At 54.4% G+C, this 13,238-nt stretch overlaps 2 protein-coding genes across 10 annotated transcripts in view; one reads left to right on the top strand and one right to left on the bottom strand.

Annotated features, from left to right (window-relative positions):
* KIAA1522 (KIAA1522 ortholog) overlaps positions 1-8,101 on the top strand; it is a 45,834-nt gene extending 37,733 nt beyond the window's left edge. For 3 of the 5 annotated variants that reach the window (XM_033422262.2, XM_033422255.2, XM_033422257.2), the window contains 6 exons: positions 1,357-1,530; positions 1,616-1,671; positions 1,964-2,087; positions 2,646-2,762; positions 2,848-5,382; positions 5,806-8,101. In XM_033422262.2, coding sequence (XP_033278153.1) covers positions 2,072-2,087; positions 2,646-2,762; positions 2,848-5,382; positions 5,806-5,828 — 2,691 coding nt within the window. In that variant the 5' untranslated portion in view covers positions 1,357-1,530; positions 1,616-1,671; positions 1,964-2,071 and the 3' untranslated portion in view covers positions 5,829-8,101. The remainder of the gene's footprint in view (positions 1-1,356; positions 1,531-1,615; positions 1,672-1,963; positions 2,088-2,645; positions 2,763-2,847; positions 5,383-5,805) is intronic. The other 2 variants (XM_033422256.2, XM_033422258.2) reach the window with 1 other exon arrangement.
* Positions 8,102-8,385: 284 nt separating this feature from the next.
* YARS1 (tyrosyl-tRNA synthetase 1) overlaps positions 8,386-13,238 on the bottom strand; it is a 31,048-nt gene continuing 26,195 nt past the window's right edge. For 3 of the 5 annotated variants that reach the window (XM_004266504.3, XM_033422264.2, XM_033422265.2), the window contains 4 exons: positions 12,650-12,747; positions 11,594-11,787; positions 10,912-11,053; positions 8,386-9,240 (listed from right to left, as the gene is read on the bottom strand). In XM_004266504.3, the coding sequence (XP_004266552.1) occupies positions 9,130-9,240; positions 10,912-11,053; positions 11,594-11,787; positions 12,650-12,747 (545 nt within the window). In that variant the 3' untranslated portion in view covers positions 8,386-9,129. Of the gene's footprint in view, positions 9,241-10,733; positions 10,777-10,911; positions 11,054-11,593; positions 11,788-12,649; positions 12,748-13,238 lie in introns of all 5 variants that reach the window. The other 2 variants (XM_033422263.2, XM_033422266.2) reach the window with 2 other exon arrangements.

Below are 13,238 nucleotides of genomic sequence, written 5' to 3'. Positions count from 1 at the left end.
AGGGCCCCCAGTTTGAGTGTGATTCAGGAGTCCCCTCGGGAAACCTGGAGTTTAGTCTTGGCTCTGACTCCGATTTGCTGGGTGACCTTAGGCAAGACCTTTCCTCTTTGAGCCTCTTTGTGGACTTGTAAAATCAGGAGGTCGGGGAGAGGAGGGTCACTGAGAGACCTCCTAGCTCTGACCTTGTGGGATTCCTGAGGATTCCCTGGGCGGGAGCTTGGCTGTTGAAGAATGCGCTGAGGAAGGCGGAATGGGCAGTTCAGGTGTCTGAATTGAAGATCCTGATCTTGGGGCGTGGCCCTTTAAAGGGCTTGTTTTGTTCCTGTCCCTCCACAAGGTGCTGCCAAGGTCACATGACCCTGCCAGAGCTTTTGCTTATGTTGTGGGTTCCGTTTAAAGGGGGGCTGGGGCTGCAAAGTGCTGACACAGCCCCTATTCCCAGGATTAGATGCCCAGCTCCTCCATGGGCAGGGCCTGTAACAATATCCTTTGTAATGGACCCCAGGCTCCTCTGCACCAGGGCCCTGGGCCTCCAGGAGAGGGGGATACCTGGGACTGTTCCCCAAAGAGAGGCTGGAGCTGCCTCAGGGGGAGTGGAGTGGCTGGGGTCCCTCTTCTCCCCTCCCCAGCCTATCCTTCCACGAAGGGACAGCTGCGTGGGTGATTAGGGGACCCAAGTGGCCATATCCTTGGCTTAGCCCACACCCCAGGACTTCCTGGGAATCTGGTTATGACCTTTGCTAGTGCCCACCCCCTTCCTAGTGTCCCATGTGTCTTTTTCTTGGGGTGTACAAAGAGGTGGTTTGTCTTCCTGTAAAGTGGAGCTCAGGATCTGGAGACAAGAGAAATGTATTTGCTATGGGCTGTGTGTACACTGGAGTGTCTTGCATGGGGCCCTGAGTGACAGTTGTGTGTATATTTGGGTACTGTTTGTGTATATACAGACTGGGGACTGTGGGTGTCATGTGTATATGTGGTGGCTGGGTGTGCTCTTGGTTTTACTTGGATGCTATGTGTTTGTATACATACTGAATGAAGCCTGTGGGTGTTGTGTGCATATATGGTGGGCATGTGTGCCTTGGATATGGTGCCCTATATGGGGCCCTTTGTGTGGTGTGGGTGCTCAGGTATATGTACACTTGGATTATTGCTTGTGTATGTACTTGGGGGCTGTGTATATTGAGTGTATACCCCAGGACTGTGGGTTGTGAGTACAGACTGGGGGAAGTAGGCACTGCATGTATGTGCAGGTGCCCTGTGCACTCTGGGGACTGTGGGCGCCCTTGTTGCAGTGCCTGTGCCTTCCCAGGGCCCAGATACCTTTGGGCCTCACTTTCCTTCCTCCTCCATTCCCAGCAGGCTCTGCCAAGGCTGAGAGTGACAAACGACTAAGTGTGGGGCCAGGCCAGGGGCTAGGGTCTGCACTGGATGAGCACCAGGACAATGTCTTCTTCCCCAGTGGGCGACCGCCTCACCTGGAAGAGCTGCACACGCAGGCCCAGGAGGGGCTCCGTTCCCTCCAGCACCAAGGTAACCTCCTCCTCTTCTCTCCAGCGCTACTTTCAGCTCCCAAAGTCAGGGGCCTAGCTCAACATACCTTTCTGATGCCTTTCAGAAAAACAGAAACTGAACAAGGGTACCTGGGACCATGGAGACACACAGAGCATCCAGGTGAGCCCTGCCCCCAGCTCAGTCTTGATGTATTCCTCTCTCCCTGCTTGACCTCTGACAAGTATGTCTTTGAACCCTTCTGGATCTGTTTCCTTTCTGTATCATGAAAGGCTAGACGAGATGCCCCCGAGGGCTGGTCCAGGGTAGCTCTAGCTGATGCCTGCTCAGTGCTAGGTGATGCTGGGGCAGGTCGGTGGGGGGTGAATCTGAGTCAGAAGTTACAAAGGGGAGCCTGAGGAGGCAAAGGTAAGCCCCACTCACGCCTCTGGGCTGATCCTTCTTCCCCCAATAGTCCTCCCGGACCGGACCAGATGACGATAGCATCTCCTTCTGCAGCCAGACCACGTCCTACACAGCTGAGAGCTCCACGGCAGAGGATGCTCTCTCCGTCCGCTCTGAGATGATCCAGCGCAAAGGTATCCACTCACCAGCCAGGATTGTTGGGCAGGAGAGGGGGTGGTGGGCACCCAGCACCTGCAGCTTTCCCTTTTCCTCCTAATCTAGTGTTTCCCAAGACTGTGATTCAGTGGATTCAGGAAACATAGTACCCTGTGTCCTCTTGGAGGTTCATAATGAGCATTAACTGAAAAGCAGAACAGTGAAGAGTTGAGAAACCTGGTTTTGAGCCTAGTGTTGCTATTTACAGCTGTGTGATCTTGGGCCAACCCTTTACCTCTCTGTTTGATGTTCTAGAAAAATGAGGATAAGAATACGTACCTTATTGGAATGAATGCCAAGTGTTTAGCATGCTAACACATTTAATAAGTGTTCGCTAAATGGAAATCATCATTATTGACCTAGTAAAGCCTTCCAGAAGGCTTGCAGAAAAGTGTCTAGCTTTGTTTGTTGCCCATGCCTACTTGACTGTGGAAGTCTTTTCTCAGAGTTCTTATTAATATTCTATAAAAGTTGTGCTCTGCAGAATGTGCCCCAGACCTGCTCTAACAGTTTCTCTCCCTGGACTCTGCCCGCAGGCTCCACCTTCCGACCGCATGACTCATTTCCCAAATCATCTGGAAAGTCAGGGCGTCGGCGGCGGGAGCGGCGGAGCACCGTGCTGGGACTTCCACAGCACGTGCAGAAGGAACTCGGTGAGCGCCTGATGAGGAGGCTGTGGGCGGGCAGCCCTGGCCGCCCCCTCTGCTGACTATCCCACGCCCTCCTTGTCCATTCCAGGCCTGCGGAATGAACGTGAGGCACCAGGTACTCCTCGGCCTCCCGGTCCACGGGACGTTGTACGCATCCCCACGGTGGATGGCCATCCGGCAGGCCCGGCCTCAGGGCCAGGGGCCAGGGTGTCCCTGCAGGCGCTGGAGGCAGAGGCTGAAGCCGGTGCCCAGGCAGAGGCCATGCTGCAGCGCCACATCGACCGCATCTACCGGGATGACACGCTCGTTGGCCGGTCCACGGGGGCCCGGCCCTTGCCACTGACCCGGCCCATGTCCCTAGCAGTGCCCGGACTGACCGGAGGGGCAGGGCCTCCAGAACCCCTGAGCCCGGCCATGTCCATCTCGCCCCAGGCCACCTACTTGTCGAAGCTGATCCCGCACGCCGTGCTGCCGCCCACAGTGGACGTGGTGGCCTTGGGCCGCTGCAGCCTGCGCACGCTGAGCCGCTGCAGCCTGCTCTCATCCAGCCCGGCCTCCATCCGCTCGCTGGGCCACTTTTCCTCGGTCTCCAGCCCGCGGCCCCGCAGCCGCCACCCTTCCTCCTCCAGTGACACCTGGAGCCACTCTCAGTCCTCTGAGACCATTGTGTCTGACGGCTCTACCCTCTCCTCTAAGGGTGGCTCAGAGGGCCGGCCAGAGAGCTCTGTGGCCAACAGTAACGTGGCGCCCCCTCCCCTGGGGGGCAGCGGGAGGGGCTCTCCCAGCGGGGGCAGCACTGCCGAGGCCTCGGACACTGTTAGCATTCGGAGCGGTGGCCAGTTGTCCAGCCGGAGTGTGTCCCTACGGAAGCTGAAGCGGCCCCCGCCACCTCCCCGCCGGACCCATTCGCTCCATCAGCGCAGCTCAGCAGCACATGATGGGCCCCTGGGGCTGCCTCCCAAGCCCGAGCGGAAGCAGCAGCAACAGCTGCCCCGGCCGCCCACCACTGGCGGCGGGTCAGAAGGGATGGGGGCAGCACCCTGTCCATCCAGCTCAGCAGGCAGCTGGGTGCCTGGCTTGTCTCCAGGTGGCTCCCGGCGTCCCCCACGCTCCCCAGAACGGACACTCTCACCCTCCAGTGGATACTCGAGCCAAAGTGGTACCCCTACCCTCCCTCCCAAGGGTCTAACAGGGGCCCCTGCTTCCCCAGGCAAGGCCCAACCCCCTAAACCAGAGCGTGTCACTTCACTTCGATCTCCCGGGGCCTCAGTCTCCTCCTCCCTCACGTCTCTATGTTCCTCCTCCTCTGATCCGGCGCCCTCAGACCGCTCTGGTCCGCACGTGTCGACCGCCCTGGGTGACAGGTTTGTCATACCTCCTCACCCCAAGGTGCCTGCCCCCTTCTCCCCACCTCCCTCTAAGCCCAAGAGCCCAAACCAAGCTGCCCCTGCTCCAGCTGCCCCTGCTGTGGTCCCTGGGCCCATCTCTACCACTGCTGCCAGCCCTGAGACCCCACCTACTCCCCAGACATCCCTAACCCCGCCTCAGGCAGCTCCCGGTGCCTCCAAAGACCAGTCGCCCCCACCATCCCCACCCCCATCTTATCACCCGCCCCCGCCACCCACTAAGAAGCCAGAGGTGGTTGAGGAGGCCCTGTCTGCCCCAGAGACTGCTGAGGAGGCCCTCCAAGATCCCACCTGGCCCCCACCCCCGCCTCCTGCACCGGAGGAGCAGGACCTGTCCATGGCTGACTTCCCTCCACCCGAGGAGGCCTTTTTCTCTGTGGCCGGCCCTGAGCCTGCAGACCCTTCACAGCCCCCGGAGCCCTCCTTAGCTACTGTCTCTTTCCAGAGCCAGCCCTGTGGTACCCCAGATCTTCCTCCAGCTCTGCCAGCCCCATCTGTTGCTGGTTCTGTCCCAGGGCTTCAGGCCAAGGTCCCTCGGAGGGAACCAGGGGGCTGCAGCAAGGGTGGCGGCCTTCCCAGGGAGGATGCTGGTGCACCCCTGGTCACACCCTCACTCCTGCAGATGGTTCGGCTGCGCTCTGTAGGCACTGCCACAGTGGCTCCGACTCCAGCGTCAGGGCCGTCGGCCCCCCAGAAGCCACTGCGAAGGGCCCTGTCAGGGCGGGCCAGCCCAGCGCCTGCCTCTTCAGGGCTCCACGCTGCTGTTCGGCTCAAGGCCTCCAATCTGGCTGCCAGCGTGGGCCCTGTGAGTGACCAGCCCAATGGACCACCTGAGGCAGAGCCGCGGTCCCCTGCCTCTACGGCCAGCTTCATCTTCTCCAAGGGCACCAAGAAGCTGCAGCTGGAGCGGCCCGTGTCCCCTGAGACCCAGGCTGACCTCCAGCGGAACCTGATAGCTGAACTTCGGAGCGTCTCAGAGCAACGGCCACCCCAGGCCCCAAAGAAGCCACCTAAGGCCCCCCCGCCTGTGGCCCGCAAGCCTTCTGGGGGAGTCGCCCCCCCCACCTCCCCCAGCTTTCCTCCGGCTGAGCCCCTTCCTGCTCCTCCCACCAACGGGCTCCCCCATGCCGAGGACAGGACTAAGGAGGAGCTGGCAGAGAATGGAGGTGTGCTGCAGCGGGTGGGTCCAGAGGAGAAGCTGGGCCTGCCTGGCACAGGTACGGTGGGCAGGGAGGGGTGGGGTGTGGGTCCCATCACTGGTAATGGGAAACAGGTATCAGAAGTCCTGCCATTAGGGATTTGCTCTTGGATTCTGGTCTCGGGGTGCCTGGGAAGGGTGACCTGTCACCTCTGATGAGCTGCACTGAAGGAGCATGGATGGTGGGGCTTTGGAGTCAGACCTACTGAAATTTGAATTCCAACTTTGCCATTTTATCTACCCATCCTAGCCTCGGGTTCCTCACTGTAAAGTGTGAGGCAACGATACATTATAGTGGCAGAGGGAACGTTTGTAAAATGTCCAGCCCAGTGCTGCTGTCGTGGTCAGTAAAATGAGGGGGTGAGGATGTGCCCTGGGCTCTCAGTGGTCAGAACCAAGCTAGGGGGTCCCTTGCTGAGTATCCCTTCTTTTCTCTCCACAGACCCACAGAAAGAGCTGGTCTGACCACCAGGCACCTTGCTGGCACTGCTGACCCATCCCAGGAATACAATCTCAGGGACCTGAGCGGCTCCAAGGATGAGAGGATACGGCAGACACTTAACCTAATAGGGAGGACGCCTGCAGCCTTAACCTCCACGGCCTTCAATATTTACACAAGCCTGGTGTGGCTCCTGTCCTCCAAGTCATCCGGCTCTCATGCCTTTTCCTGAATGGATTCACCTCTGGCAGCTGCCGCTTCAGTCGTGGCCTTAGCCTCATCTTGAAGGAGGTAGCTGGTGGGAGTGGGTGTCTGTGCCCCCTGCTGGCCTCAAGGCCACAGAATTGGGAACAGAACACCTCACTTGAGGTTTTTTTTTTTTCCTTTTTTTTAAATGTCCAAATCATGCACATGCTGTAGTCCAGAATCAAAGCACTTTTGAAAAGTGGCTGCATGTCCATCCTCCAGGGCCCGCGAAGCCACATTCCAGGGGCCTGTTTACATGGCAGCAGCATCAGTCCCCAGTAGCCAGCCCATGGCTGGGACTAATCTGTCCCCCTCCTCCGATCCAGTTTGCAACTTTTCTTAGTTCTTGGAGGTAGGCAAGTCGTTGTATTCCCACAGGCTTCTCCAGGCTGGAGGCAGGAGTGGGGCTGTGGAATTCCAAAGCACAAAAGGTGCAGTGGGGGTTAGCCCTCCTGTGCCTCAACTTACCACCAACCAGCCTCCTACCTTCTGGTTCTGCCAGGTGCTCCATGCAGGGGACAGGAAGTGGGAGACTGCCAGGGCCCAAATGGGTGGGGGAGAAAGAACCAGAGGGGAGGTCCACAGGCTCTCTCTGTCCTGAGAGAGTGGGAGAACAGAGTAGAGAGTCACGTCATGGGGCACTTGGCCCTGTTTTACTTGATCAGGTTGGGGTGGGTGGGCACGACTCTTCAGAGGCCGGAGCCGCAGGCCATGGCAAAGCTGGGTTCCTGTCAGCTCGACAGGAAGTACTGAGGACATGGATGGAGGGATTGGGTCTGGCAGGGAAGAGCCTATTTGGGCAGTGGGCCCAGACCCGGCCCTATGGATTATATCGTCTGACCTTTACTCTGCTCTGAGCATGTCCTTTCTGCAGCTGCCTTTCAGCACAGGTGGTTCCACTGGGGAGAGCTGACGCTGAGTGACAGGATGGGAAGCCAAAGAGGTGCATTCTATGACAGACTCTTCCCTAGTCAATGAGGGGGAACTCAGCGCTCCTAGGGGCGGGCTGGGTGGTTCCCCCCTAGACATAAGCCTCTGCTACTGATCTCTCCTCCAGGAATTTTGCTGACCTTCCCACTTTCAACCTGTGCCACCTATCTCGGTAAGCTGGTTTCCTCACTGGCCCCGGTGGCTCCACGGGGGTGGCCCTAGTGCCTCCTTCCACTGCAGCATGGCTGTCAGCAGGTCACCCCTTCTGTCTTGATCCTCTTTCCTCAACGGTGACTCAGGCTTGAGCCGGGCAAGGGACCTTGCTTTTAGCTGCTTCTCCTCCACCCAGGAGAGAGGTTGACCCCCTCCCAGAAAAAGAGCTGGGAACACAGGGGATGTGGTCTGAGATCCCAGGTTCCTATGGCCCTCTCACACTATTCTCTTCTCTCTGTAGCTATAAACCAATGTTCTTCCCTGCCCTTTGGGTAATGGAGAGCTGCTGCTGGGTATGTGTTGTGCCTGCCCAGTGAGTTGGGGAAAGAGGACAGTCAGTAAGCCCTCCTCTGCTCAGAGCTCCTGATTCAACCCCCCCGGGAACTGGGAACCAGAAACCAGGACCAGGCCAAAGCTTCCATGACACCAGGCCCTGGCAGCAGCCTCGGAGCTGCTGGAGGTAGGAGGGAGCCCACCTTCTGTGTTTCTTTCCCTCCCCTTCCTATGTTACTGGAGCCCCTTGTCTTCAGTTAAGACTCCTCTGAGCTTGTTTTCCCACTGGGTGGAACAGAGTAGAAAGGAGAAGGGAGGACCTCCAAGAGGCAAATCCTTTTGTCCTCTTGGGTAAATGAGCTTGCCCTAGTGCACATGGAGACCAAAAGCCTCTGATTTTTAATTTCCATAAAAATGTTAGAGAAGTGTGAGTGTGTGTGTGTGTGTGTGTATACACATATATATATATGTATATACACACACACATATATATATATATTTCTTTAAGTTTCTGAGTCTTTGATATGTCTATACAAACAATCTATTCCCTCTGCTCTGAAGCTGGAGTGATACACATGGAAAAAGCTCTGTGTGGGTTTCATTCGAAGATGTTAATTAATTAAATGATTAAAACTTGGCTGTGGCTGCTGCTTCTTAGTGGGGTGGGTCAAGGTCGTGGTCTGGGCCCACATTTAGAAGGGACAATGTTCTGGACCCTAAAATGAGCCTCTTCTTTTTAACACTGCTAAAGGGGAAGTCAAGGTGTCTGCCATCCAGCCTAGTCCACCCCCGCTCCCATTACAGGGTCAAAAGTCCAAGATACAAACAGCCCGAGGCTGGGTGAGGGGCCCAGAAGCTGCTACACACTGTGTTCTCCTTTCCTGAGATGGTGCAGCTCACAGACAGGTCCTGTCCAGACACCCTTGTTCAGACATTTTATTTGAATTTATGACAATGATGCTTAGTGGTCCTGATTGAGATGCCTTATGGAGAAGCACCGCACCCTCCCTGAAGAAAGAACCAGGCTGTGCCGTCTGATAACACGCAGCTGGTTTAGGGAGTGTCCCCCCAGCAGGATCAAAGGGCAATCCAGGAGTCCTGGGGCAGGCTCTGCCCCCAGCGACAAGCCTCAGGGTTGGCAAGCATTCGGGAAAGGTGCCAACCACTTGGTAGACCACTAGGTTCTCTGTTTTCCCTTCCCTTCCCTTTTCAAACCCACAGTTTCCTGTTGGGGAGAGGCTGTAATTAGCCCAGTTCAGGCACCAGATCCCAGCCAGAGGCATAGCTGCTGGGATAACGCTAAGAAAACTGGAAACCAATATTTTTCCAGTTACAAGGATTATGGCATAAACTTTTTCTGAGTTAACATCATATTGAAACCAGATTTGTCAGGTCAGCTGCCAAGGGAAGAAGGTAGGGCTGCACTCCCTGCATTGCCCCGTGCTCATCACTACCCGGGAGGTCAGCCTTTCCCTGCAGCCAGACAGGATGATCCTGGATCCTGGGGAGGCTGAGCTGCACCTCACCGAGTCTTGCACCTCACAGAGTCCCAAACTTCCTGCTTCAGTGTCCTGGGAGATGGGTAAGCAGATGATGGATGGAGCAAATTAAGGAGACAGCAGATGACTCAGGATGATGAGAGAAGGAAGGAAGACGCCAGGTTGGCTAGCTGATGTTCCCCCCTTTCAGTGATTTACAGGAGATGTACCCTAGCTTGGTCATGAAGTTGGTTTGCTTCCACTGTGCGATGCACTCCTCAGAAATTTTGAAGTCAGCCTGGACAAGAAAAACAACAACAAAAGTGATTATAGTGATGGTGGCAAGACTACAAGAAAACAAAGACTCTTATACTACTAGTAGTGTAAATTGACTTAACTTCTCTAAGAGGGCAGTTTGCGAAAAGCTTTCATTTCAAGGTATTTCTATCTTTTGCCTAAGGTAAGTCCATTTTAGGGATTTAGTTGTAGAAAATCATCATGAATAAATACAAAGAACTAGGTACCAGGACATCCATCGTAGTATTCTAAGAGTGAAAAACTGAGAACCACCTCAATGTCTAATAAGGTTTGGGGTTAATTATGATCATTATGATATAATACTGTATATATGTATGTATATGTGTGTGCGTGTGTGTGTGTGTATGGTTCTCCCCCGCCCCTCAGTATTTAAGAAGATGGGGAAATCTTTGAGGCCTAAAGTTAAATTAAAAAAAAAAAAAAAGAAGAAGAGGGACTTCCCTGGTGGTCCGGTGGTAAAGAATCTGCATTCCAGTGCAGGGGATGCAGGTTCGATCTCTGGTCAGGGAACTAAGATCCCACATGCTGCGGGGCAACTAAGCCTGCGCGCCACAACTACTGAGCTCACGTGCCTCAACTAGAGCCCGCGTACCGCAAACCATAGAGCCCACGTGCTCTGGAGCCCGTGCCACAACTAGAGAAGAGAAAACCCGCAGGCCACAACTAGAGAGGAGCCCGCACTGCAGCAAAGAGCAACAAGCAGATCCCACATGCCGCAAGGAAGACCCGACACAGCCAAATAAATAAATATTTTTTTAAAAAAGAAAAATAAACATGGTATGACTCAAACTATAAATATATTATCACTATGCATAGAGAAATTCCAGAAGGAAATAATCACTAATGACATTTTTCAGCATCTCTAGGTAGCAGGACTATGGATGTTTTATTTTCATTTTCCCCTACATTTTAGCCACTTCTACAATGAAAATTTGTTTTACAGCTAGAAAAAAAAGTGGATTCAAAAAACTGGCCTGGAAAACTAGGAAAGGAGGGAGGGGACAAAGCCATTTGCCACTTGCAGGAGGATGGAGAGGTAGAAACCACTCTAAACACCCTCCAGAAATACTGTCTAGTTGAGGAAACAAGGAACTAACTAGGAAAAGTCACACGTGTAGTGTTAGTTCCACGAGGAGAGTGAATCTCTGCTGCTTTACTCAATGATGTAGCCCAAGCACCTAGAACAGTGCCGGACACATACATTAGGGTGCTGAATGAATGAATGAATTCGGGGCAGGCCATGTGAGTCAATGCCCCTGAAGCAAAGAGAATGAGTGCTCTCAGATCAAGGTGGGCAGGAGGGACCCCGGGAGGGCTCTGATCCTGGCTCCATCATTTCCGGTGACCCTGTGTGGCCTTGGCAGGTTTCCTGCCAGATAAATTGGGGATCATCTATCACAGACGGAAGGTCAAATGAGGAAATGTCTCAAGTCCCTGACACAGTGCCTCAAACAGTCTGTCAGTGCTCAGTACCTGCGAAGGCCCACAGGCTCCTCAGGCACCTCATTTGACAGGTCTGGAATGAAGAAGGAAGAGGGGCTTAGACGCAGGAAGGCCCAGCTGGGAAAAGGGCAGGTGTGGACTCAGTAACAGAGCAATCTGGAGACAGTCCAGGCAGCCCTGGTATGAGGGAAAAAGTGCAGATTGTTACCTGCAATTTCTCAAAGACTTTCTTCTTGGGCTTAAGCTCTTCATCTGGTTGGCCTTTCTCATAGCCCTTCACAAACACTCGCTCACCAGGAGCAGAGCCGGCAGGAGGGTCCAGAGGCTCAACCTTGCGGCTTGCCCCTTCTCTGGGAAGACACACAGGACAAGGTAAGAGTGAGGCTATGGACTGTCTCCAGCTGCCATGGAGGCCAAAGCACTGGGGCCTTTTCCTAGGGGCCTAATGGGATTTAGGGAACCCTCAATGCCAGGGCCCTAGGAGTACTTCACGGCTGTACTACGTCTCTGGATATCACCCGCATTGGGTTAACCAGGGCTGAACTGAAATTCTGTCAGGAGAGACTCCAAAATCTGGGCTTTTAGGGGAGGGAGTATATGACATAACAGCCAGCGAACTGGGTCTGAATCCTGGTTTCACCTCTTACTAGTAGAGAGACCTGAGCATGCACACAGCTTAGAATCTTCAATTCCTGTTTTAATAAAGTTAACTTTAGGTAAAGTGCTTCATCCACGGCTCTTGTACAATAAATAATCCCTCCATGCATCATCTTTTGGGTAGTGTTCTCAGGGCCTCCACCTGGCATGTGGAAGGGCAGCATGTGGGCTAATCCCCCCTCTTCCGGGCCTCCCCAGGCCCTGTGCTCCCCACCCCCCAAGTCCGCACTCACATAGAAGCACACAGAAGCATGCCTTTGGACTCGATTCCTCTCATCTTCTGGGGTTTCAGATTGCACAGCACCACCACCAGCCTGTCCTGCAGTTCCTCCCTGGGCGCAAACTGCACCAGGCCACTCACCACAGTCCGTGGTTCAGCTTCCCCCACATCAATCTTCTCCACATACAGGCTGTCTGCATCCGGGTGCTGCCAGCAAGAGATGTCAGGCTCAGAGAACATCATAATGGAATAGATCATGGGGCCTGGTGAACCCTCTGACTCCAGAAACGGGCATCCACTCCTTACTGAGGCCCTGGAGGAACCCTCTTAGCGCTAACTCTCCAGGTCCCAGGCAGCAGACATGAGAAGGGGCCCCAAAGAGGCAGATTTGAGTAACATGAGCCTAATTACTTGTGTTAGAAGTGGAAGGAACCTCTAACAGAGATTAAAATGGCCTGAACTGCCTGGGTGGCCACCATTATGGCCATGTGTGCACCAGATCAATCCCAGTCCTGGGGGGACTGGAAGACAAGAGGCAGCTGCTGGCTTCACCATCCGAAACAAGAGCATCAGCTATTTCAAGGTAGTTTTGGTGGTTAGTCTAATACGGTGAAAAGCAAATCAATACTGGGAGAAAAAAATACCCAGACCACTGGTCCCAGGCCACTGGTTGCATAGCCATCTGCCTCTGGAAAAAGGAAGTCCTCCCTTCACCATTTCCTGGGGTGGGGAGAGGGAAGGACAAAGCAGCTGATCCAAGATAAGGCCTGTGGCTAGTCCAGACAAGCTGGGAGAGACCAGGTGAGTCAATCAGACTGGATTTGGTAGATAAACAAGCTCCTTCTGACTAACATCCCTCCGTATTCTGAGTTCCTGGCTGTGTTTGTTTGAATAAGGTCCAGAGATAGCAAAGGGAAAAAGCCTGATGCCTGGAATTAGATGCCTGGGTTCTGACTCGCAATATGACCTCAGGGATGTTACTTCCCATCCCAGGCCAGGTTTCCTCCAGATGGAAGCAGACAAACCTGACCCCTGTCTGCCTCTCCGGGACGTGGTGGAAAATGAGTACCTTGTCCACACTTATGACTCTCCCCACACGGATATCCAGGCGGGATGGGATGACCTCCTCTGGTTCTGAATTCTTGGCTGGGCCTTTGGCAACTGGCTCTGGAGATGAGAAGAACCCAAGGCTCAGAACTCTCCTCCTTCCCATGACAGGTCAGCTGCTGATCCCCCCAAATGACACTAGCAGGACTTAGTGCAGAATCCCCAGAATCTACCCACTGAATTATACCTTCTTTAAAACAGAGCCAGCAGCCTTTGAGAAGTGACATGCCAGATTTCATCTCTCTCTCCTTCAGGTATTGGGCTGGAGGGGAGGGGAGGGGCCCAGTGTAGCTTTGCCACCATTCGGGCATTTCACATATATTCAGCCATTCCTCCTTTTCTGGCAGGGCCACACAAGACTCTCAATGTTATCTCAGCATCGTTGATGCGTGGCTGGCCAACTAAGAACCAGTCAGGAGCATGTGGAAGGGAACTGGGCAAATCTAGAGATGAGCTTCCCTGAGATGCTGCGCAGACCCTGCCCAAGCAGCTGTTACCCTCATGGTCTAACCCAATTGGTCTCCTTAACTGAAGAAGCGGATTTTGTGAAA

The sequence above is a fragment of the Orcinus orca genome, chromosome 1 (genome assembly GCF_937001465.1).
Source record: "Orcinus orca chromosome 1, mOrcOrc1.1, whole genome shotgun sequence".
Lineage (NCBI taxonomy): Eukaryota > Metazoa > Chordata > Mammalia > Artiodactyla > Delphinidae > Orcinus > Orcinus orca.
Note: the sequence above shows the minus strand (reverse complement) of the source record. Positions and strands in the feature narration are given on the sequence as shown.